The sequence below is a fragment of the Ambystoma mexicanum genome, chromosome 6p, assembly GCF_040938575.1.
Source record: "Ambystoma mexicanum isolate Mex_15411 chromosome 6p, UKY_AmexF1_1, whole genome shotgun sequence".
Classification (NCBI taxonomy): domain Eukaryota; kingdom Metazoa; phylum Chordata; class Amphibia; order Caudata; family Ambystomatidae; genus Ambystoma; species Ambystoma mexicanum.
In genome coordinates this window covers 366,553,595-366,577,095 of record NC_090935.1, presented here as the reverse complement: position 1 = coordinate 366,577,095, position 23,501 = coordinate 366,553,595, and the positions used below count along the sequence as shown (strand labels likewise).

Sequence of the window (23,501 nt, the reverse complement as noted above, 5' to 3'; positions counted from 1 at the left end):
GCGATGTCGGACATGTCGGGAAAACGAAAACAGTGTTCCCGAAGCATGCAGTGCAAAGAAAAAAGGAACTAAGGTAATCGGGCGCTGTGCCACGATATATACTGGCCCCAACGTCGTGGCTGACGTGGGGCACAGAGGAGTCATGCGTATACTGAAATGCCAAACGCTGTCAGGAAGCCGTGCTGCGACCCGCGGTGGCAGAAAAACCCCAGAAGATCAGTTTTACTGCTGATAGGATTATCATACGTGGGGAATCTGTGGGAGGAAAGAATAAACTAGAAACAGGCTGACAATCGTCCTTAACAATCAGACAACCAAACTTGACCGCAAGCAAGAAACCCTCACCCCCAACCAATTCATTATTATTCGCAACCTCAGCTGGTTGCCCATGGATGATCGGCTGCATCATAACTTTCACAACTTGTTTTTTGGAATTTCAAATAATATACTATTAAAAAAAAATGTCTTTTATTGTAACCTTCAACACAACGCTATACCCAAAACGAGCAGCTCTATAGTATTCGTTTTACATCAAGTGCACATCTTCCTTTAGCGACGCAATGACATAAGTGTATACTTCTGTACTGCATCAGTCCGTACACTAAAAACATGAATACCTCAAATATATAATTTTTTTGCCAACCTTAAACAGTACAAACTTTATATACCAGTGGTAAGCTCTAGGCATTGCTGGTTACACAAAGGGCCGAACCTAAACGGACATTGTAATCTTGGGTACTCTTTGTACTGACAAAGAAAAAGCAATCTACATCTGCTCAGCTCGGCACCATGTTTGCCATGTATTCTTTTTCAGTTTTTTTCCAACCTCAACATCAGAAAAGACAACTAGAAAAAAGGGACTGCGGTCTAAACAGAATTATGTAATTTTATTCAATATCTAGGAAGAAAGCAATTCCTTAAACTAAACATTTTATAGAAGTTATAAGCTTTTGCATTTATGAAGTGCCATGCGTTCATACTTACACTGCATTTTGTGGTGAGATAAGGCTGCATAGTCATTGCGTGTTTTACCATAAGCTGAGGTCTTATTTTGCTGAATAAAAACAATGTTGTGATGCAAGAAACCAAACAACTGGAATTCACACCTTTGCTGTCAGAATCTACAATAGGAAAATAGTTTAACAAACGCGTTGTGGCTTATGAGTATGAACAGTAGGAGTGTTGTCTAATACAAAACCAGACATAATCTAACAGACAAAAATGGTTCCTTACAGTGGTTGAAACGGTCAAGTCACAGCAAAATGTTCATACAAGATGGCATCAATGTTCAGTTCACCTTTTTGTAAAACAAGATGAGTGGAGATGTGACTCATCCAATGGCACTTTCACTTAGTAGGACAGGCTTATTCAGCTGAAATAATCTAAACATTATATAGGAAAGGAAAATTATTTCTCAATATAGCAGTTGGGATTTAAAAGGTGAACCTTTGATCCAGCATGTGATCTAACAGCAGTCACTACAAGGAGTTGACAAAAGCAAAGATTGCTTAATACATTTGATTACCATAGCATTCTATGTACAATTCTACATGCATTCATTCATTTTGTCATTTGTTATAGCACCTTTCACCAGAATTATGGTCCCAACGTGGTTTTGGTTGAACGCTCTGATAGTCCGGGATACAGAAATGTGGGTAAAGTTTGGGAGGTGCTTTTATGCGTGCGTGCATTTCAGCCATTATAGATATGTGATGGTGGCCAAGAACCTGGTAGTCAACCATGACTAAATAGATTGTATGGGAACAGCGGCCGAAATACTATGGACTAAAGGGGGATTGTGTTTAAGGCGATAGAGAGTAATGTGGGAAGCTACATTTCAAACATTTCACTCTTATGGCAGAGGTGATGTGCAAGAGTATTTGTGGTTTTTGTGTGGAGTGAAGCTGTGCCTTCCACTAAGATGCGTAGGTGCGGTGTGCGAGTTGCGAAAGAGGTTATTTGTACAAACAATGACTTATACCTGGGTTTCATCTATGTACGAGGAGAATTGCTGCATCTCACAAGCGATTTAAGAGTGTGATGGGTGCATAATATTCGCCCTCTGAGAGGTTCTTGGAGAGAATTTTCCACCACAAGTTCTCTAGGCTGAGAACAAGGACCCCGTTTCACGATTACGTTCTGAGGTCTGGCCTACCGTTCTGTGCTTTAGAGTTATCTGCCGTGCCATCCCTGAGCAACGGACCCGAGGCGCCTGGTTGTCATCATTTGGCACGATCAGCTTAATATTCTCACGGTGCAATTATAAGTGTGATGCGTTGCCACCCTCCTAGCCCATATGGTTCCAATACCTGGCCAAATGTCAGGTTGTTTCTAGGTGCAAGTTGGTGAAGTGACTATCGGAGTTCTCCAGGAGTGCTTGGCGTTCCACAAGAAAGGTTGGATGGGAGAAACTGGCTGATTGAGGAAGAAGAGTCTAGTGGCCAACAGGGGCAGGTGGGGGTTTCAGGAGCAGGCAGGGGGTGATGGGCTAGGGGCAGGAGGGCCTGCTGGCTGAAACCGGTGTGTGGTAGGCAGAGGGTGGCCACGGGGGGCATGACATTGGGGAACAGGCAGGTTTTAAGGGCTTTCCTGAAGGCCAGGTGATCCTCTATGAGGCAGATTCAGTTCCAGAATGTGGGTGAAAGATCTGAGGTTTCTGGAGGGCTGGTAGCAGGCAAGCTTGTTGGAGAAATTCCGGGACTTTCTTGTTGATTGTGCGGTGGGCAATGCACATGGCCTTGAAAGCGGCCCTATGTCTGATCAGCAGCCAGTGGTGTGTCCTGAGCGCCGGGGAGATGGGTTCTCGGGGGGGGGGGGGGGGGGTGTAAGAGTGCGAGGAGGAGCCTAGCTGCAGTGTTCTTAACCAGTTGGAGCTTTCTCAGAAGGTATGGGGGCACGCCTAGGTAGAGGGAGTTGGAGTAGTATAGGTGCGAGAGGCTAATCATGATTGCAGATACTCTATGGGGGTACGATAGATGGGGAAAAATCTGCTTGAGGAGGTAGAAGGTGCAATATCTGGAGATTGAATTGATGTGGCAGGAAAAGGTTAGGTCTAAGCTAAAAGTGCATCCTAGGTTTTTGACAGAGGTGGATGAACTTTCATTAGGCAGGACCTAATGAAAGCGGCCAAGGGATAGGTTGGGGAAGAAGAGCTGTTCTGCCGCAGACTAGGATTTCTGTTTTTCAGGATTGAGGAGGCGGCGGCGATTGTGTGTCATCCAGAGGTCAATGTCTGAGAGGCAAGAGGCGAGGTCTGGGTGGGGTGAGGATGGAGGAGTTGGGAATCTTGAGGATGATCTGGGTGTCCTCCGTGTTAGGACAGTTTTTCTGAAGTTCTACCCAACTTTATCAAAACCATTCAAATGAGAGAGTACATGACTCCACTCTTAGTATAAGGCTGTACCACCTGAGTTTGTTGGTAGCATAGACAGAGCAGCCAGGCTTATCTTAAGAGGGAGAGAGGGCTGTAGAATCGGTACAAATGAAATTATAATACAAATGATCCAAAGAAACACTATGTATTGTAAAAAGAATGGTTTATTTTAATACAAGTAGGCCCGGCTAAATATGGGGGAAATATGTACCATCACATTACATGTAATCATAATTATAAAAACACAACACTATGCTTGAAGATTCACAGACCAAAGCATAAACCTCATTTGGAACACCTAACAGTAGTTCTAGGGAAGTCCAACATTTTCATACACATTCAGTATAGGTCACACCTATTCTGTGTGAGTAAAAAATTATGGTTACTTTCAGATTACATTCAGTAATTCAAGGGTAGTAGACCCTACCAGTTGTACTGTGACGCTCAGCAACAAATCACATAGTCAGTCAACTGGACAGTATATGTTTTGTTAACAGTGGAACACTTATACTACGTACAGTAAAAACCTATAACTACTTTTGTGATAACACACACAACTCTATTAGGCGAGTAAAACCTATGGATGTAATAGTCAATTACAAGTGCTTTTGAGATCAGTGAAAGACAGATTAAGATGAGCAGAAACTCTTGTAACTTAATTTAGGATGGCACACAGCTAGCTGTCATGATGCCCACTCCCGGGGAGCCGGTTCAAGCCCTGCGTCCCCGAAAGCGGACATCCAGTCCCCAAGGAAGGACCCAGCCACCCCATATAGGGGCCCTTTGGACATCAGTCCTGGCGCCATAGGCGCCAGGCTCATTGTGGAAGTGCTTGGGTGCACTTACCTGATGCAGACCATGCTGCAGGATCCCAGCCTCCTTGAGGCCTGAAAGGAACTACTTTACCTGTGGGACTAATTTACCATCCGGGCGTGGTCGGGGAAGGATACATACCTGGAACTTCTTCCAAGGCTATTTAAACCCCACCCGACAGCCACACGTGCTTCGCGTTTTTCTGCATCTAGCAGCTGGACGCTCACCGTGTCTGCTCCTGCATCCTGACTTCTGCCACGCCTGCCAGCATCCTGGATCACCTGCAAAGGAAGAGAAGAAGAGAACAGAAGGAGGAAAGGTTCTTACCTGCTAAATCCGCATCCCGGAGACATCTCGCCGACAATCCTGAAAAGGAAGACTTTTATTTAAAAGCTCATCGCGTCGATCGCTGCAGCGCCGCATTCCACTCACCTTTACAGGGCGCCTCCATGTTCAGCAGCGATCATCCGGATTCGCAGTCACGCCCCAGCGCCTAGGGAGAAAAAGACCAGAACAAAAGGTGAGAGAGAGAAGGGAATAAGGAAAGCTAATTCTCCATGTTAAGACTTACCTGTTGATTCATTCCCTCTTCATTTCGGGTCCACGCCGCATCCTGGCATTTCCGGACCCCGGCCCCTAAGGGGAAAAAGAGACATCAAAGTTAATGAGCGAATGAAAAGACATTACCAAAAAACACTCATTAAAGACTTACCTGATTTCTACAAGGATTTCACCTCTCATCTCGGGTCGGTGCCTGTTCCCCGGCATTCCGTACCCCGGCCCCTATGGGGAAAAAGACACTAGCATTAGTACATTAATGCATGGACACAAGGGGAACCTCTTATCAAAAAACTTACCTGGAAGCCAAGCAAGTTTGGTTCTCACCAATCCGAAAATCCAGTGAAGTAACTGGATACCAACGCGCCCCTGCATCAGAAGCAGGATGGAGAGCTCGTCCTTCCAGACCCTAAGGTGAGACGCTACGAGGAATCACAGAAGGGTTTCGAGGTGGGTGAGAGGGGAAAGTGGGAGGCTGATTGCATTACCCCGCAGACAGTTAATCCCCTATTTTCGCCTACAGAAGGATACTTCGAGCCAGACAAGCCAGATTTGGGGGCCCGGTCCAGTCCGTCTTCCGAACCCTGCGCATCACCTTAGAAGAGGTCATAGCAGCGCGAACCAGGCCAGCGCCTCCGTGGGAGTCAGGTGAGCGTTACACTACCTCAAGGTAAGTAAAACCCATATACTTTTTCAAGGAGCTATCAGCAACTTGGGGCAGGTATAAACCTAATACTATTTTTGTGTCTGTCTAAAAAAGAACAGATAAAGCAAAGCCTAGTGTTACTCCTTATAAATGTCTGAAGGTTATTCTAGGCAGGTAGAACCTAAGGCAGACTTATTCTAGACAAGCTAACAGCAAGACAGGGGAAGCAAGACCCAGTTGGGGGACACTCATACAATTATCCTAACACAAATAATAAAGTGAAACCAACAGCATGACTTTTGGGAAGAGGCACAACCAAATCACAGGTGAGTAATAAACCCTTTACATCTACTTTCTGTTAGAATGGTGAAACAGTTCCTAAGGAAAGAAAGATGTTATATACTTTTCAGAATAGTGCAACACATGTTCAAGTTAAGCAAAAGCCTTTGTAACTGTTCACTCTCAGAGTTAGTTACCAACCAACTCTGTAAGTTTTAAACAAATATTCGCTTTTCTAGGCAAAAGGCCCAATCCCTTAAAAGTATTTCCCTTATTCTTGGAGCATGAGTGTTCTCAGTGGCAGAAGGGGGGCACAAGGGTTTAGTGTCCAACAGGAAGTGCCAGGACAGGTTCTTAATTAGCAAAAGTCAGAGTTCCTTAGAAAGACTGTTCAAACAGGTGAGCATTTTACTTTACAGTTAGTTGAGGGTCCAGGGGCTTCACAGAAGACACCCTAGAGGGATTCCAGCAGTGTGCCTGGGTGAACTGGACGAGAGGGCTCCCAATCACAGAAACCCCCCACAACTACGCAGGAATCCCGAGATTTAAGGTAAGATTTTGCAGCAAGAGAACTTCAGGATCTGCAGCCAAAAACCCGGTCAGTGGATTCCTTGTCTTGGTGAGTGAAAACAGGACCTTGGAAGGGACTTTACAGCAGGAATCAACGTGGAAGTTTCTAGGCAGGATGCAGCTCTGTCGATTTGGTGCCTTTTACAGGAACACAGAAGACAGAATATCGCCGGTTGGATACTCGTTACAAAGGTCCAGCACTCCTGCGACAGGACTTTTCATCCCACGAAGTTTCAGTGAGATTTGGAAGACTGCACCGCACAATGGCTGGCGGTCCCAGGATATTACAGCCCGCAAGGTCGCAGCATGGCGTGGGATGGCTCAAAACGCAGGTATTCTTGAGTCTAGTTGGTCTCACCAGGCTCTGTATCGGGGCCATCGTTTTCGGAGTCCACCGGTCGATTGGAAGGAAAGGCTACAGCAGGCTCTCCGGTCGCTGGAAATCGTCTCGCACCTTTTCCTTCATCATCCACTGCGGTTTTGGTTCCATTAGTCGACTTATCTTCAGCTTCCAGGTTCGGGGTATTTAAAAGGAACTACAGCACAACTTCTGCATTGTCTCCCTGCATTTTAAAAGAAGGGGCATCTGGTTGTCTAATCAGGACAGCCAGCCCCCCCCACTGGGATTTGGCCCCATTTAGGCAAGGGGGAAGACAAAGGGCTGTGGAGTTTTGGACTCCTCCCTCGCATCCTGCCTTCACAGACAGACTGGTGCCTGGGTAAGGGAGTCCAGAGGACTCGCGCTGAAGATAAAATCTCACATATGAATTTCCCGACCTGGATGTCGGGGGGAAGGAAGAAGGAAGGAAAAGAAACACTAAAATAGCGAAAAAACAAGACATGGTCCATTTTGGTAAAATGAGCACCCTTGGGTGCTTTTACTGCAGCTGTGAAGACAGCCGGCGGTAAAGGTGCACCAAATTAGTAAAAGGTATCACTGCCACCAACCAATGAAGGTAAGCTTGTCCCTGTAACAGAATGGTTACCGTTTTAGTGTGAAAGGGGATATATATTGCATCTCCCCAGTACTCCACATAAGGTGAGGTGTGCTGGTTTCACCAAATAAAATTTAAAAAGGGATCCAAAGAGCCTTTCTACCCTTGGGAACTGTAGTTCTCTCAAGGTTAGCCAGAGAAAGTTAAAAGGACCCAATAACAGGCACTTACTGCCAAAATGTTTTCAAAGAGGATAACTTTTAAAAGACACTATGGAGAGAGTCTAAAAAATGGCACCAATAAAAAGAGTAAAAGATTCTGAGAGTGTGGAAAAAGGTTCCCACTCAGAGAGGTAGAAGGAAAAATAATCCACCAGTAAAGCAAAACAGTTCTGGGGTTGACACAGGTCAGGAAGATTTATCATTGCTATGAAAATCTTACCTAACAATCCGCATAGCTGTAACAAGGGAGTTTGTGGGAACAGATGCGCTTGGGAAGGGGCAAAAGGTAGATGTGGAAAAGGAAGGGCAAGAGGCAGGCTCCCTAAGTGAAAAAGGGAAATTTACATCACTGCAAACTAATCATCAAGGGACTATTCATTCCAATCATAAATTGAGAATATCTTTGAGCAGCATTGTATCCCAGAACACACTAAATTGAAAATATTCAATTTGAAATCTAGCCAATTATTACTAGCATCTTTGGATTACTGCCCTACATACTATGAATCTGGGCCCATTTGAGGTTAAAATGGGTGTGCTCTATAAACACCACAACTTTAAAGGCCTAAAACAGGGCAACCTTTTAGCACCATTTCTTTATCATCTTTACGGTAAGGGATTTTGCCAAAGTCTCGTCTGTGACAAGATTAAGCCCACTTTGGATGAACAGGGTTGCAACCATTCGGTTTAGCCTGAAGTACCCAAAGGTTTGGAAGCTGTGGGCGAGTACCAAGGCTTAGACTAGGAGGGCTGCAGTGAGGCACACAACTCAGAGCATAGACTCAGTTCAAGGAAACTCCTACACACTTATACATTAAGGCTTGTAGCATTCAAGTAAGTTAAGCACCATCATATAATATAAGAGGAGAACAGTTGCAATATTCATAGAGTTAGATACTTCAGTATAGCAATAACGGTAACAAATCGCATAATCAAACTTCCTGATTCATATATGCACACTTGTCAAAACATTGACAACATTTGATAACTTCAACTTAGCCTATCCTAGAAAGTCCAGCCCTGTTTTAGGTGAATCTCAAATATTCAGAGGGGACACTAGGACACCAATGACCAAGGGCATAGGAAGTCAAGGCAGGAAAGCAGAGTTCAGGGATCAAAGATGCAGAGTTCAGCAGAAACTCTTCAGGTTGGTAATAGTCAGGTTTCACACGGTTTTATAGGGCAAGGAAATTAGGTGGTTCCCCTCACCGAATTGCCCAAAGGACAAGTGTCCTTAAGCAAGGTAGAGCACAATGTGTCTCCACCCCAATGTAGCCCACGGTAGGCCCTGGAAAGGTGCAAGATGCAGCCATCTGCAGCCCCCAGAACCATAGGCTCAACAAAGTAATGCTCCAGTTAAGTAACTAGGAGCAGAACTGTACCTTTAAGCAAATACGTTGATGAATCAGGATGTTCCCCCTCTGGTGAGGTGAGAGCAGACCCCGGTTCGCATTTCTCTGTCTTGGCGATAGGAATGAAGAACCTGGAGAGGATCTGGTGGTTGCTCTCGTGTGATCAGATGCCCAGCAGAGGATCTTAGCAGCACTGGCCCGTTGGTGCCCTTTTCAAGGTTCGGGTGGAGGACAGTAGCCGTGCAGTAGACTTTGATCTGGTTCTCGGTCCTTGTCTGGACTGAGGGGACTTTCAGAAGCGGGATATCAAGTCTCTGGAGTTCCACGTAACTACACTTCGGAAGCCGTTGGATCGCAAAATGGCACAGGACCCGGGGCATTGGCAAATTGCAGGCAGTGGAGGTCACAGCTCTTCCAGGGAGGGTTCAAAATGCATTGAGTCTTGGGACTGGTTAGGCCCACCTAGTCTAGGCGAGGAAGTCTTCCTCTTTGGGGCTGCCCTGTCACACATAAATTGAGGTCAGAACAGCAGCAGTAACGCTCCAATGGGGACAGCCAGCATCCCAGTGCAAACTGGTTCAAGGCAGGCACATTGCAGGACAAAGACCTGGGGAGTTTGAGCACCTTCCCCAATTCCTTTACTCTCAAGTACTCCGTCTTCGCAGGCTTTCTAAGGGAAGCCTGTCAAAGACAAAAGACCCATCAAGACTTCATCCCACATACTAGGTATAAGGCGGCACATGAGAGGACAAGCCATCGAGAGAAGGACTTAAAAGGTTATGGAAAAAGGTACACTGTTAGGGAGATTTATCAGTTGTATGCTTAATCCCCTCTCCTAGTGAGACCCACAGCACTTGTTGCTGGATTTCGGGACCCTTTTCTTTCTTTCCTGAATGAGGGAAGCCTTTTTCACCCTCATTCATTCTGATTTGGTCCGACTACTTGGGGACTTTGTTCTTTTTGTATTACCTTAGCTTATGGAGTATGCTTTCTTCCATATCTCTTAGGTGTTACACTTTTGCAGCACACAGCACCCTATGTGCAGTGTTGTTGGGAACCCTTTGGGTTCTCCTTTGATATTCTTTGACTATCCTTAAAAACTACTGTTCTTAAGGATAGAGGGATACTTTACATCCTTGCTAAAACTTTAATTTACGAGAGATTAGCACAGACCACCTTATGTGGAGTGCTTAGGGTATACCTAGTATCACCTTTCTTTCTATTCCTGTGACCTTTAGTCAGTGACAACCCTATAGTTATGGCTGGTGGCAGTGGACGTGTTCTACCAACTCAGGTGCTATTGTCTAGCACAGACTGCATTCTTAGACTTGGTTATGCAGAAAAGGGTCACCTATGTTCTAACATGGTGGCTCCTTTCTTTTTTCACCATTTCTTGTGTGGTTGGGAGCGGGAGATCTGAATGCGAGTTTTGCCTTTGGTGGGATCCCTTGAGTGTCCCTGCCTAGGCTCCAGTGTGTCTGAAGGCATGAAGCACGGGAGGGGTTTTATACTCCCTGTCCTTTGTCTGCCAGAGTGCCTGAATCCAGTACCCTCTTGGGGGCTGGCTGTCCTGATTGGACAGCCACCCGCCACTTTCTATAAACTGCTGGGAGAGTTTGCAGAGGAGTGAATGGGAAATCCGAATAAAAGGTGAGGTTCCGGAGGCAGAAGGCAAGTCGACCAAAGCTGAAGACGACCAGAGACGCCTGCAGACTCGTCCAGTAACCGTGAAGAGACCATTGCTGTCCTGTCCCAGTCTTCTTCTTAGCTCCGAAGAGGACTCCTTCCCTTTGGCTGGTGGGACCAACAAGCCCCAAGACGAACTGCAGATTGAGCCATTCTTCAAGGTGCTGGGACCTTCCAGGGCTGCAAACCACAAATACCAAGGGACCTCCGACCCATTTGCAGTGCAACGTCTTTGCGAGGATGAATCCACCAAGAAATTTGGTGTGCTCTAGTTGGACCTCCAGAGGCCCGATCCCACTCATCCAGGTCCCCTCACCAGAGTGCAGGTACTGCAATCTGCATCAACCAGCCAGCATGTAACTGTCATGAACTACACTGTAAACCCTCTATTGTATTATCTGTTATATATCCCACATTCTCTGTATATCTACTGTATTCTCTTTTTGTATTTCGTATGTGCAACTATTCTGTAACCTATGTTGTTCCTCAAGCCTAATGCGCCCAGTTACCTGAGGGTTTGGCTGCGCTTTATAAACAAACAAAACTAAGCAGGACCCCAGAATCGAGGAAGATCGACTGGCCGATAACCATCCTTTGTTGGAGCTGATAAAAAGGCGCTAAAACCGTAGACCGATGTGGGAGACCGAAGAAATCCTTGCTGTGGTTCTTTCTCAACTGCTGTTGTGACATCCCATTCAGAGTCTTCCCGACCGAGGAATCAGGAGACCGGGTCTGTCGCTGCTGCATAAGGACAGAATCCAGCTCTAGTTGCTTCTTCTAACCTAAGGTACAGTGGGGTTAGAGGTAGAACTTACCTTAAGCCGAATAGTCACTCCTTTGTGACCGGAGTGCGTTACAAGGCATTTGGGTGACCACCCAGACCTCTGGCCCAGGCTTAACAGCTTGTGCTCTTTTAGGGTGTCCTTTGCAGGGTCCCTAGAACTTGCATTATCTGCTAAAGCTTTATTATTTAAGGGACTAAAGTATCCTGAGAAACTTTGCCTTTTCTGCTGCTGCATAAGACTTTTGTTCCACTCCTACACAAACTTGGATAAACTCATGTATAGTTGGGGATTGGACTGCCAAAGCATTAGAATCCTTGTTAAGTGTTGCTAAGAAGATATTACTGCTAAAGTGTTCAATAACCCTCCTTTTCCTTCCTATACACTTTGTCTAATAAGACTTTACTAAATGAATGAACTTATAATTTCTCTTCCACCAATGCGAGTGTGCGACACTACAAGTAATACGGTAGAACTGTCAGTGTAATTTTCTGTAATAATTGTAAGCACGAGCAACTACCATTGAAGCTGGCACCAATGAAAAGTGTTCTGAATAATTCCTATATGTGTTGGTTAGTCTGAATAAGTATTTACCTACCTTCCTTGTGTATATAAGAATACAATTTATATTTGAATATAACTTTCAGTGTGTAAGATTTTCTTTGGACTACTGTACTGACTGGTTTTTAGTGCACTTACTCACAGCCTCCTCATAAGATAAGCCTGGCTGCTCTGCCATTCTACCAAATCCTTTGGGTAGTACAGACATCGGAGTTGGGGACGTGTATACCAATGGATAGTTAGAGTCTTACCTCCAAGTGGACTTTAGGAAAACTGCCCTAACAACTGTCACAAGATCTGACAGCCTGGTCACAGTAACCAAAAAGTTACTTGAGAGGCAAAAAAAAGGGAGACCGTTTCCCCTCAGCACTCCATTAAAGGTGGGGGTGTGCGGATCTCTGTGCCACACTCAGATAGAATTGTGAACATTAGCCTGTGTCGCATCGAGATAGGACTGTGAATGTTGCAACGTGATAGGACTGAGTGTTGGCAAATACCACGTTTGGATGGGATTGTGAATGTTGGCAAATCCCACACTTGGAACTGTAAATGTTGTCGTGTGTGTTCGGGAGAATTCTCAAAAATGTGCCAATTCCCTCTACCTTAGAGACCCACAGCAACTTTTCTGGATTTTGAGGACTTGATTTTTTTTTACTGGGAGCGAGCGAGATCCTTTTTTCCCCCACTCTCTCATGTATTTTTGTGAGTTTATACCTCTGTTTCTTTTTGGTTATGGAGTCTAACCAACTTCATAGGCATCTTTTACAATGGTGTCACACAGCACCTTAAGTGCAGTGGCACAGGGAAGTCTTTCAGATTTCCCAAGGTTTAAATACCTTCTCTGGGATCAACTACTGTTTCCCAGAACAGTGGAGTGAAATTGACTTCACTTAGTCCTGTAAAATTCTAGACCAGCACACCCTATCTTACAATAGAGTGCTGGAGGGGTTACTTGGTATCCCCTGTGTCTAGTTACTCATGTAGCATTCACATGTTACCCTTTCCTCTCCAAATGGCTGTTGGCAGTGGTTTTGTAATGAACTACCATAATTTACCCCGACCGCGAACTGTTTGATGCTCAGGTAATATCAAATCGCGGGAGCCATGTTTTTCAAAATGGCGCGGAAGCCTCCTTTGTTAAAACGGTCCCCGGTCTTCTTTTTTCACCATGTCTTTGTGGAAAAGTCCTTCGAATTTTTCTCTGCGCGCCAAACCAGGTTTGGTCAATTTTGTTCATGCGCCTTTGCCGGGCTTCAGGAGTGAAAGCCGCCTCTGGCTCCAGAGTGTCTGGGGTAGGCAGGAAGTGAGGGAGGGAGGTGCCAGAAACTCCCTGTGCTTAGTCTCATAGGAGACCCAATTGCACTCTGTGGAGACTGGCTGGCTGACTGTCCGGCAAGCACAGCCACTATCCTGGGTGAGTGGCAGCTAGGCTGGAATGAACGGGAGAGAACTGAATAAAAGGCGAGTCTCTTGGCTTGGAAGGCAGAGTCGACACTGGACGAAGGAACCGAATAAGAGCTTGAAGAGGAGGACTGTTGCAACTCCTGGACCGTTGGTTTGCCTGGTGAAGCCCTGCTGTAGGTCCGAATCGCCCAGTTCGCCTCGACAGAAGCTACTGGAATTGAAGTTTTGCCAAGCTTTTGGACTGTTCAAGTGCAGGAGTCCCCCGACGTCCTCCCTCTTGTCCCCACGACTGACGCTCAGGAACAGTGAGATCTGCAGGAACTGGCAGGAACAGAAGTCATCAGCTGCCTCTTTTTCTTAATTTGTGAAGTTACTGTAAAACCAGACGGAGTACTTACCTCTCGCGGTCAAAGTGCTTTAAACTTTCCCAACTCACAGGCCTAATCAGCTTGTGACCCACATATAATTCTTCTTGCTACAAACTGCTCCCAAACTGCACAGACTATTCCATGTAACCACCAGAACTGCTTTATCCTATCCAAGACTTTAGCCTATTGACTTTGGCCGAGCCCATTGACTTGAATTGACTCTTCTGGTGAACACTAAATATTTGCACTGTCTAAAGAATATTTGTAACCTTTCATGTTCTAATAACCTTTGCCTTTTACTCCTCTTGAAAAGTATTCTGAATGCCAAGATATTCATGTCCCTAGTAGATTATATCTGTGGGCCATCCCAAAAGGGTCTGATCTAATTCAGAAACTTAGAGTGTACAGTATTGAAGTATATTTGTGTGTTATATATAATTTCCTGCTCCTATTGAATGTTTTATAACCGACTGGTTAATACATGAATAAGTGTTTAACTAAGAAGCTTTTAGTGTAAGAGCCTATTTGAACCACTGTGATTGTGGGCCTCTGTGTAACACCATTACAGTTCACATTCCCTCTTGAGAAAAGCCTGGCTGCTCAGCAACACTACCAAAACTGTGTAGTGCAGACTTATACAAAAGATTGGTTTTGCTTACACCTGTAGTCATAGTTGCTTGTAGTGTTCCAAGGGGGTACTGCATTCAAACTTTGCCTAACAATCTCCACGATGGCTCTTCGTTCCGAGGTCAGGGTTTCACAGCCTTCCCCTCGGACACTCCTGGGCTATCTCACCGGCCCAGGAGAACGAGCATTCACATTAACAGGTTCAGCAAATGACCAGCATGCCTTTCGCCTTCCATACACTGACTTCTTGGGTACATGGAGACACGGCTCCCTTGCCACACTTCAGCTTTTTCGAACTGCTGCTTCTCAGCATCTGAGCATCCCGGTCTCTGGCCTCTGGTCCTGGGCAGCTCTGGCATCTCGGTCCTTCTCCAAACTTGCTCGTCTGCTTGCGCTCCTAGTCACTCATACATTTGTGTAAGACCACGCCTTTTAAAGTGAAAAGATCCGTCAGGTGTGAATGGTTACTATTAAATGCACAACTCTGCCTATTAGTGGGACAACTTGAGTTCTTTCTATGGTAGGTTGCCCTTTGTTAGGGAGAATTCCCAGACATTTGCTAATTCCCTTCTCACTTAGAAACCCCCAGCTCTTTTTGCTGGACTTTTAATTACTACCCTGGAGAGAGTGAGACCTTTTTCCCACTGTCATGTATTTTTCTGCGATATGGACTCTGTTTCTTTTGACTTTGGAGTCTGACAAACTCCATAGGCATCATCTTTACATTGTGACCCACAGCATTTAGATTTCCCAAAGGTTTAAATACCTTCTCTTAGTGAAACTACTGTTTCCAAGAGCAGTGAAGTGAAATTGACTTTACTTACATTTTGTAACTTTCTAGACCCAACACACTATCTTACCATAGGGTGATGGAGGGATTACTTAGAATCCCCTTTGTCCAGTTTCTCATTTAACATTTATGTTACCCTTTCTACAATTAATGGCTGGTGGCAGTGGTTTACTGTTTATTACCATTGTGTATTTCTACTGCAGGCTGCAATTGCAGCAAAGCCCCCATGGGTGCCCATTTTGTCAAAATGGCCCGGTGTCTTTTTTTGCCATTTGTCAGAAAGGTCCTTCTTGAGATTTACTGTGCATGCCTAACCAGGTTTGGTCCCTTTGTTAGTTTTGTCTTTGGAGGGCGAGTGAAGCCCACCTCTGGCTCCAGCGTGTCCAGCAAGGCAGGAAGCGAGGGAGGTGCCCGAAACTCCGTGTTTAGTCTCCTTGGTTACAGTAATGCACCCAAGGGTGAGTGGCTGGAGGGCTGTCCTTGAAGCCTGCTGTGAGAGTGACAGTTAGGCTGCGAATGAATGGGAGAAACCTGCAGAAAAGGCAAGGGTTTTTGCTTGGACGGCAGAGTCTACCACTGAACGAAGGAACCCGAAGAAGAACTTAGAAGAGACGCATGCTGCAACTCCTGGACCGTTGGGTTTGGCCGGTGAAGTCCTGCTGCAGTGTTGAAGCTCCGAATTATCCTCAACTAGAGAAGACCTGCAAAGAACGTCTTCTCCCCTTTGGTTGGTGGGACCAATTGACCCCAAGACGAGCTCATCTGGCAATCCTCTCAGAGCTGGCTGTACTTCCATTGCTGCTGCAGGAAACAAAGTGCCAGGGAGAGGAACACCAGAATTGAGTGTGTGTCTTGAAGTTGGACTCTAACGCCAGGAAGACCCTCTGGACTCCTAGGAAACGGGACTGACCAAGCCTGAGCCACCTCAACAGAGTGCTGGACCCCAGATGCAAGGAAAGTCCAGAGTGGTATCCGAGAGACTGCGGTGGTGCTATTTGCTATAGACGCGAAGAGCTGAAACCGCGAAGTGCCGCTGTATTGAACTTTGCCCATTGCTGCCGCCGACCTTCAATTTGTAGTTCAGGAGTCCCCAGACTTCCTCCGTCTTGTCCCACGACTGAGGCCCAGGAACAACAGGATCTGCAGAGCTACACAGGAACAGAAGCCAGCAGGAACCATTTCTTCTTACCAAAGGTACTGTAAAACTAAGGATTTACCTCTTGTTGTGTAGCCTTAACTTGTTCTCAGTTGAGGCTTGTCTTGGGTGTCTTGCAGCTTTGCCCCTCACAAGCCTCCCAGCTTGTGAGCCTACAGTGATTCTACTTTTTCTACAAAGACTTCTAAAACATTGTGCAAGACTTTTAGTTACCTGCAAGAAGTACTTCAGGTCACCTAGACTTTTGCTCAATTAACATTGACTGGCCTGGCTCCCTGAAAGACTCTTCTTACCTCTTACATTGCGCTTAAACTTTCCTCCAGGAAAGAGTGAACTTACTTTGCATTGGGGGGATGATCAAAAGTACTTACCTGCTTCAGAATATTTGTTTAATCTTTGCTTTATTCCCAAACCCTTTTCTTTGACACCACATTCAGTACTGCTCTAAATGTACCAGTGATATATTAATGTCCATAGTGTCGTTATTTAAGTCACTTCAGAGTATAGGAAGAAACTGCGTGCCATCCCCAATGAGTACTTGCTAATTTAGAGAAATTAAGAGTGTGTATTTTGTAGTGTAATTTTATGTTAGTTATATATTGCTCCCTTCTGAAGAAGGCTTTTTTAACTGACTGTTAAATTAATAATTGTTTAATCAAGTAAGAGTGGAGTACTTGTCACTGTGACTGTGTAAAAACCCTACTGCTCAGAGTGATCCCTCTTGAGTTAAGCCTGGCTGCTCAGCCACACTACCAAACTGTGTAGTACAGACTTATACCAAAGTTTGGGGTCCTACTGCCAGGAGGACAAGGTTGCTGTAGTCTTCCAAAGGGTACTGCACAAAGTCTTGCCAACACCCTTATTTTCGGAATCATACAATTACAATACAATACATACGCCGAGTTTACTGCGCCGACCGAAAAAGCAGTCTTTCTTTTCGACCCCCATTTCTCAGAATATATATGTGGGGGATGGGGTAAAGTAAATAATTAATGTTGGGGGCAGTCTGGGTAGTTGCGGGGAGACTCCCCCCATAGTCTGAAAAGGGGTCCAAAAAAAGAAAAAAAGTCGGCATTTTCGTCCGGCGCAGTAAACTGGGTCGCAGTAATCACATAGATCCCTTATTTTCCCCCCATGTTATCCCTATGGGTACTCTTTACTGATCTTAGTTGCATCTTCCTCGTTTCTGTATTTGTTGGAGATGGGACTTGACATTGACAGGAAAAGTTATAACGGGGTGATTGATAGACAAAAGGTAAATCTCTTTGTATTTAATTACTCCCTATGTTTAGCCCCCCCCCCCCACGCCCACGGGAATATGCGAGCGTGGGTCTGTATAACCCTTCCTATGGCCTAAAATGGGGAAAGACAAAGAAGCATTGGAATTAGTTATTTGTCTCACCTTGCTTCCCTCTTTCCCTGGGGTTGCTTTGGGAAAATCTGTTTGTCTCTTTCTTAGGTTAGGGATAATGGGGCCTGCATAACCCACAAAGATTCTGGCATTTCTCCATCAATTGTCCCATTAGAATTCTGTGTCTTGCCTAGGGAACTAGTCCAACCCCTGGAACCCCTTACCCAGGTATTCCTCCCTCGTTCGTCCACCCCCAGGGTTGGGATCCAAAAGAGACTGCCCTCCCCTGGTGACCTGAACAGAGGATTCTTGGGGTCTATATAGGAGAATACCGCTAGGTTTCTCACAAGCCATATAGCGCTATTAATCTTCGCAGGCTCCAATCAAAAACTGGGAAGTAGGATCTTTGTGTACCTAGAAGGTCCTGAGGAGCTGCAGATGGTGCCAATGCACAAAAATCAAACATCATACCCGTATTGCCTGTCCACGCACCAGCTCATCATTTCATACATCAGAAGGAACAAGTTACTTACCTGTAACCATTGATCTCCAGCATGGGGCTGACATGGATTCACATGCTCATGAATATTCCCAGTCATCAGGCCGGGAACCCTCAGTAAAAGAAAAAACAGTTTCAGTTTCGTTTCTAAACGGTCTTTCTCCACTAAACCAGTCACTGAGCTCTGGGTCATACTGCCGCCCGCCAATGACTGCCCTCCACCTAAGCCCCTCCTCATGCAGCCATCTTTAGATTTGGTAGCACGTAAAGTGGCAGTAAGACCAAGAGAATAGCCGCAGAGGGGATTGGCAGAAGGGTTCGCATGTGAATCCATGCCAGACCCATGCCGGAGTACAACAGTTAGAGGTAAGTAACTTTTTCCTTCTCCAGCATGGGGTCTGGCATAGAATCCCACGGAACCCTGGGCATGAAGGAGGGGTGCATCCGCAGCACCACCCTCATCTCGTGAAAAGTAAAATAAGGCTGGTTGCAGGACAGGGCCTAGATCTCACCTACTCTTCTTGCAGAGGTGATGGAAACGCGGAAAGAGGTCTTCCACGACAAACTTAAGCAGAGCTGAATGCATAGGCTCAAATGGGGCCCCCATGAGCCTAGTCCGCACCACTTTCAACTCCATACCGGGGCCAGAGCCTTCACCAGCAGGAACGAGCGGAACAGTCCCTTGATGAACTCCTTGACTAGACAGTGCGACCACAGAGAAGACCGTCCAGGAGACCTGGTATAACAGAAAATAGCCACCAGATGTACCTTGGTGGAGGCGTGCGCCAGCCCCGATTTAGCCAATGACAAATACGGAAGTGCTTAACCCTCAGAGGGTTGAACTTCTTTGATCGGCAACAAGTTGCAAAACGCTTCCATTTGTGTCTAACACTTCAAAGTCGACGAAGCCCTGGCCCTGGCGCGGACCTCTCTGCAGTCCGCCGGAAGTTCGTAACCACCAAACTCTAATGCTGCAGAAGACAGTCCTTTAGGTTCCGCGATCCTGGGTCGTTGTGCAGGATCACGCCTCCTTCCCTGGCAAGATGATCCGTGACCACATGGTAGCTTGACTGGAGGGGACGCTGACATGCTGAGAAGGAACGGGTACCAGATCTGCCTTGGCCACGCTGGTGCGACGAGGATCATCCTGCACCAGTACTGCCTGAGTTGAATGAGGAATTGAAGTAGTAGTGGCAACGGAGGGAATGCGTATAGAAAAGGATGCTCCCCGGCTAGTGCAACCTGCTGGCGAACCTCCAGCGCTTGGTGTTTGCCGCTGTCGCAAACAGATCGATTTGGGGCCAGCCCCATTTGAGGAAAAGGTTGTGCACTTGATCCTGCCGAAACTCCCACTCGTGGCAAGAGCGCAGCTCCCTTCTGAGAGAATCCGCAATAGTGTTCTTTACTCCTGCCAGCTGGAATGGAATGAGGAACAACCCCTGGGCGATGGCCCAGTGCCACGAGTCCTGCGCCTCCCTGGAGAGCGTTGGGGATCTCGTGCCCTTCCCCCGCTTCCAGAAGTAAAACATTGTGGTGGTATTGTCCGTGAAGACCCTCACCACTTTGCCCTGGAGGGACGGCAGAAACGACTTGAGGGCCCAAAACAACACTCGTAGTTCCAGCACGCTGATGTGTAGCGTCTTCTCTTCCGGCAGCCACAGGCCCCTGGTGTGAAGGCATCCTGTGTGGGCTCCACATCCCTCCAGAGAAGCTTCTGTCATGACAGTCCCCTGGTACGGGGGGCTCAGGAAGTCCGACTCCGGCGATGATGGATTGCACGTCCCACCACCTTATCCATCAACGAAACTGTTCGTCGAGTGCGATCCTGTAGTGGAAGCCTCCGGACACCTGGACCCAAGGGGCGCCCAGGAACTCCTGAAGCTGACGCATCTGCAACCTGCAGAGCAGAATCAGGTATATGCATGACATCATGCCGAGCAGCGACTTGATGGTCCTCACTGTGGCGATCTTCATTGCCAACAGCCGTTACACCTTGCTCAAGATGGCCACTATCCTCCAGGCAGAACACCGTTTTGAGCATGGATCCCAGGAACAGCACGTCCTGCGATGAAGTCAAGCAGGACTTGGCATAATTCACAGAGAAACCCAAGTCTGTCAGCAGCCGGACAGTTCTCGCTGTGTGGTCAACGGCGATGTCCTCAGACTTGGCCCAGATGAGCCAATCGTCCAGGTAAGGGTACAACGTGGATCCCCTGTAGATGTAGATGGGCCGCCACCATAGCCAGGCACTTGGTGAAGACTCTTGGTGCCGATTTCAGTCCGAAAGGAAGAGGCTTGAACTGGAAATGCTTGCCTTGGACGACAGAGCATCGGAACTTGAGATGCATCTTGTGTATGGGGATGTGGAAGTATGCATCCTCTAGATTCACCCACGGCAGAAAGTCTCCTGCCTCCAGCTGGCCGAGCATGTGCTGCAGCATGACCATCCTGAACTTCGGAGACTTTATGTACTTGTTGAGTGGTCGTAGGTCAAGAAAGGGCCTCCAGCCCCCGGTGTTCTTTCTAACGAGAAATTATCTTGAGTAGACTCCGGAGCCCTGGAGAAGCAGTGGAACCAGCTCTATCGCCCCCCCCTTTTTTTTTTAACATGGCCCATACCTCCAGCAGTAGCTGAGGGATGAGATTTTCCTGTTGGCTTCCTGGGTCGAAGATCGGGAGGGTTGGCGGTAAGAAGATGAGCCACTGCCGAAACCCTTTGAAGACCTGCCGGACTTTCCTCATGAGGAACCGAAGGACGGCCCGTGTTGCTGCAGGGTGCCCAAAGCACGGTCCGTCTCCGTGTCGGTCTTGATGGCTTGGAGGGATTCATCGACAGCCTTCACGAACAGGTGGTTTCCGTCAAACGGCATGTCCAGGACCTCGTCTGAACCTCCTGTATGAAGTTGATGGCCTTGAGCCAGTCGGAACAGCAAACCCTGTTGCCCATCTGGCAGAAACCCGTGTCCGCGATGTACAGTGCCACCATGATGGCGTAATCCGACACCACCTCGCCTTCCTGGTTATTTTCCAAACCCTCAACCTGATTGTCATCGGGGAGGAAACCCAGGAGAGGAGCCATTTTGAACCAAAGCTCCCGGTTGTACCTGGCCACGGTCGCTAAGGTGTTAGCCGCCTTGACCATTGTCGCCGCTGAGTAATGACCTTTCTACCCATGGAATCCAATTTCTTCCCCTTGTTGTCCTGAGGGGCTGATGAAGAAGATGCGGAACATGACAATTTCTTCCTGGTGACCGCTGAGTCCACCGAGTCCGGCAACGGTTGAGACCGCAGGCACTTGGGTGCAGACTCAGGCACTATTTCTTTTCGAGCCGGTCTCTCTTCACTGGGGCTGAGGTGGTGTTTCTCAGCATTGCCAGCCAATCATCTCAAACGTCGTCCAGGAACAGGACCGTCAGGATGGTCTTCCACTTTTCCTCCCCAGGCACCGATACAGGAAGCCCTCCTTCTCTTCCGGGGTGAGCTGGAAAAGCTCAGATGCCTGTGCGATCATGGAATGGATGGATCCGACTGTCTGGTGGAGAAGCCCTCGGCCGTGGCGACTGCCGATTTCCTATGCCGCCATCGTCACTATGTCTGCCCCCGTAGAGGGAGCATATGGGGGGGTGAAGAGGCCAGCGACGGTTTGAATGGAGGTGTGGGATGTCTCTTCCTCTTCGCCGGTGGTCGCCCCAGTGTCAACAGGGTCACCGCTGGTGGTGCCGCTGGTGGCACCGTCAGCATCATTCTCTGAATCTCCGACACCAGCGTGTGGAAAGTTGAGAGGATATCCTGCGAGACATCTCTCAGGAGCACCTGGGAGACAGGGTAGCTGGGCCCAGTGCCCATGTCATCATCCCCGTCGACGGTGTTGCTGCCTCTGGTGGGCGTTGTCCTGACGTTTCCATAGTCGTCACCACCCTGAATGCCAGTTCCTTGGAGTTCTTCATGCCCCCCCCAATCCCCCTTCTTCAGGTCCTGAGGGGTCGGTCTTGGGTGAGGTCCGGCATCCTGCTCTCTGGAGTCTTCTCAACCGAGTGAAAGAGCCACTCTGGCCGCCATCAGGGAACCCTGGGCCGGGAGCGCCCCTTTTGCCTTCGAGAGGGAGGCCACTACCAACTCCATCGAGGACGACAATTTGGCCTGGAAGACCTGTGCCTTCACGGGCAGGCCGGATCCCTTGTCCTGCTTGGCCTTCGCCTTCACAGGCAGGTCAGACACCTTATCCTGCTTGGCCTTCTGCGGCGGCTCCTGCAGCTTCCCCAGGGTAGCTGACTTCCTTTTGGACGAAGCGGTGGCTGGAGACTGATGCGGACAAGAGACGAACGCACCCTTACTGTCTCGGGACCCACAGGAACGGAGACCCCGACGGAAGCATACTCGCAGTGCTTGGCCTTGCGTTGCGCTCACACGGATGGCACGCCCTCAAAGGACTTAAGAGCCCGCTCAGGTTGGCTGGATCCGGAAGAGGCATGCCCCTGTGAATCACCTGGGGTAGAGGACCTGGACTTAAGCCACGTCGCCAACCAGACATGCCGATTCTTCATTGTGCGCTTAGTGAAGCCACGGCAGATCTCACAATCTTCTTTATGCATTGGGTGGAAGCAATACAGGCACTGGGAATGCTCGTAGTCCGTGAACACATTCTGCAAAATGCAGCTGGAGCACAGCTTGAAGAAGGAAGCGCTGTCCTCCTCCTCCTCCGACATGATCAGCACAGTGTAGGGTCTGACGAACTTCTGGAAGCTTCCAAAAAGAACACTCAACAATGTCTGCCCTTGAGGGGCGTAAAAGATGCCGAAAAACAGGACCCCGCTAATCGGATTAACGATGGAGCACACAGGCTCGATTGACCGAAAAATACATTTTTCTATCACAAAAAGTGAAAAACGCAGAAAGGTGGAAGAGCCAAACGCGAGGACTCCCAAGACTTGAACCTGTAGTAAAAATCTGAAGATGGCTGCCTGAGGAAGGGCTTCGGTGGAGGGCAATCATTGGCTGGGGACAGTATGACCCAGAGCTCAGTGATTGGTTTAGAGGAGAAAGACAGTTTAGAAACTAAACTGAAACTGATCGAGGATTCTCAGGCTGACGACTGGGAATATTCATGAGCATGTCAATCCATGCCAGACGCCATGCTGGAGAAGCCATTCTTCAGACGACCACTTGAACCAAAGAGCCGAAGATGAAGTAGCTGCAGAAGGATGCTACAAGACAGTTGCTGGAACAGCCATTGGTCAAGCTATGCTCCACAAGCTAAAGATCTGATCTTGACTTGACAGATGAGATCACGGCACATGATGCCTGGTTGGCCTAAGCAGTTCAGAGTTTTGCATTGCTCAGGTCTGGGACTTTCGGTTGCTGGGATCTCGCTCAGCTTGGTGCTGTGAATTATGCAAAACATCCACGTTGTGATACTGGTATCTTCTAGTTTACTGGGAGTCCTGGTTGAGTCCTTGTCCTGTGGTCCTTTGTCTTTTTGATGGCATACCATGTGTGGGATCACTTAAAATTTTGGTTGCTCCTGAGGGCG

The 23,501-nt window shown here is 47.5% G+C and overlaps 1 protein-coding gene across 6 annotated transcripts in view; it reads right to left on the bottom strand.

The window, feature by feature from the left end:
- NIPBL (NIPBL cohesin loading factor) overlaps nucleotides 1-23,501 on the bottom strand; it is a 2,053,700-nt gene that overhangs the window by 550,886 nt on the left and 1,479,313 nt on the right. For all 6 annotated transcript variants that reach the window (XM_069627143.1, XM_069627142.1, XM_069627145.1 and 3 more), the window contains one exon: nucleotides 985-1,121. In XM_069627143.1, coding sequence (XP_069483244.1) covers nucleotides 985-1,121 — 137 coding nt within the window. The remainder of the gene's footprint in view (nucleotides 1-984; nucleotides 1,122-23,501) is intronic.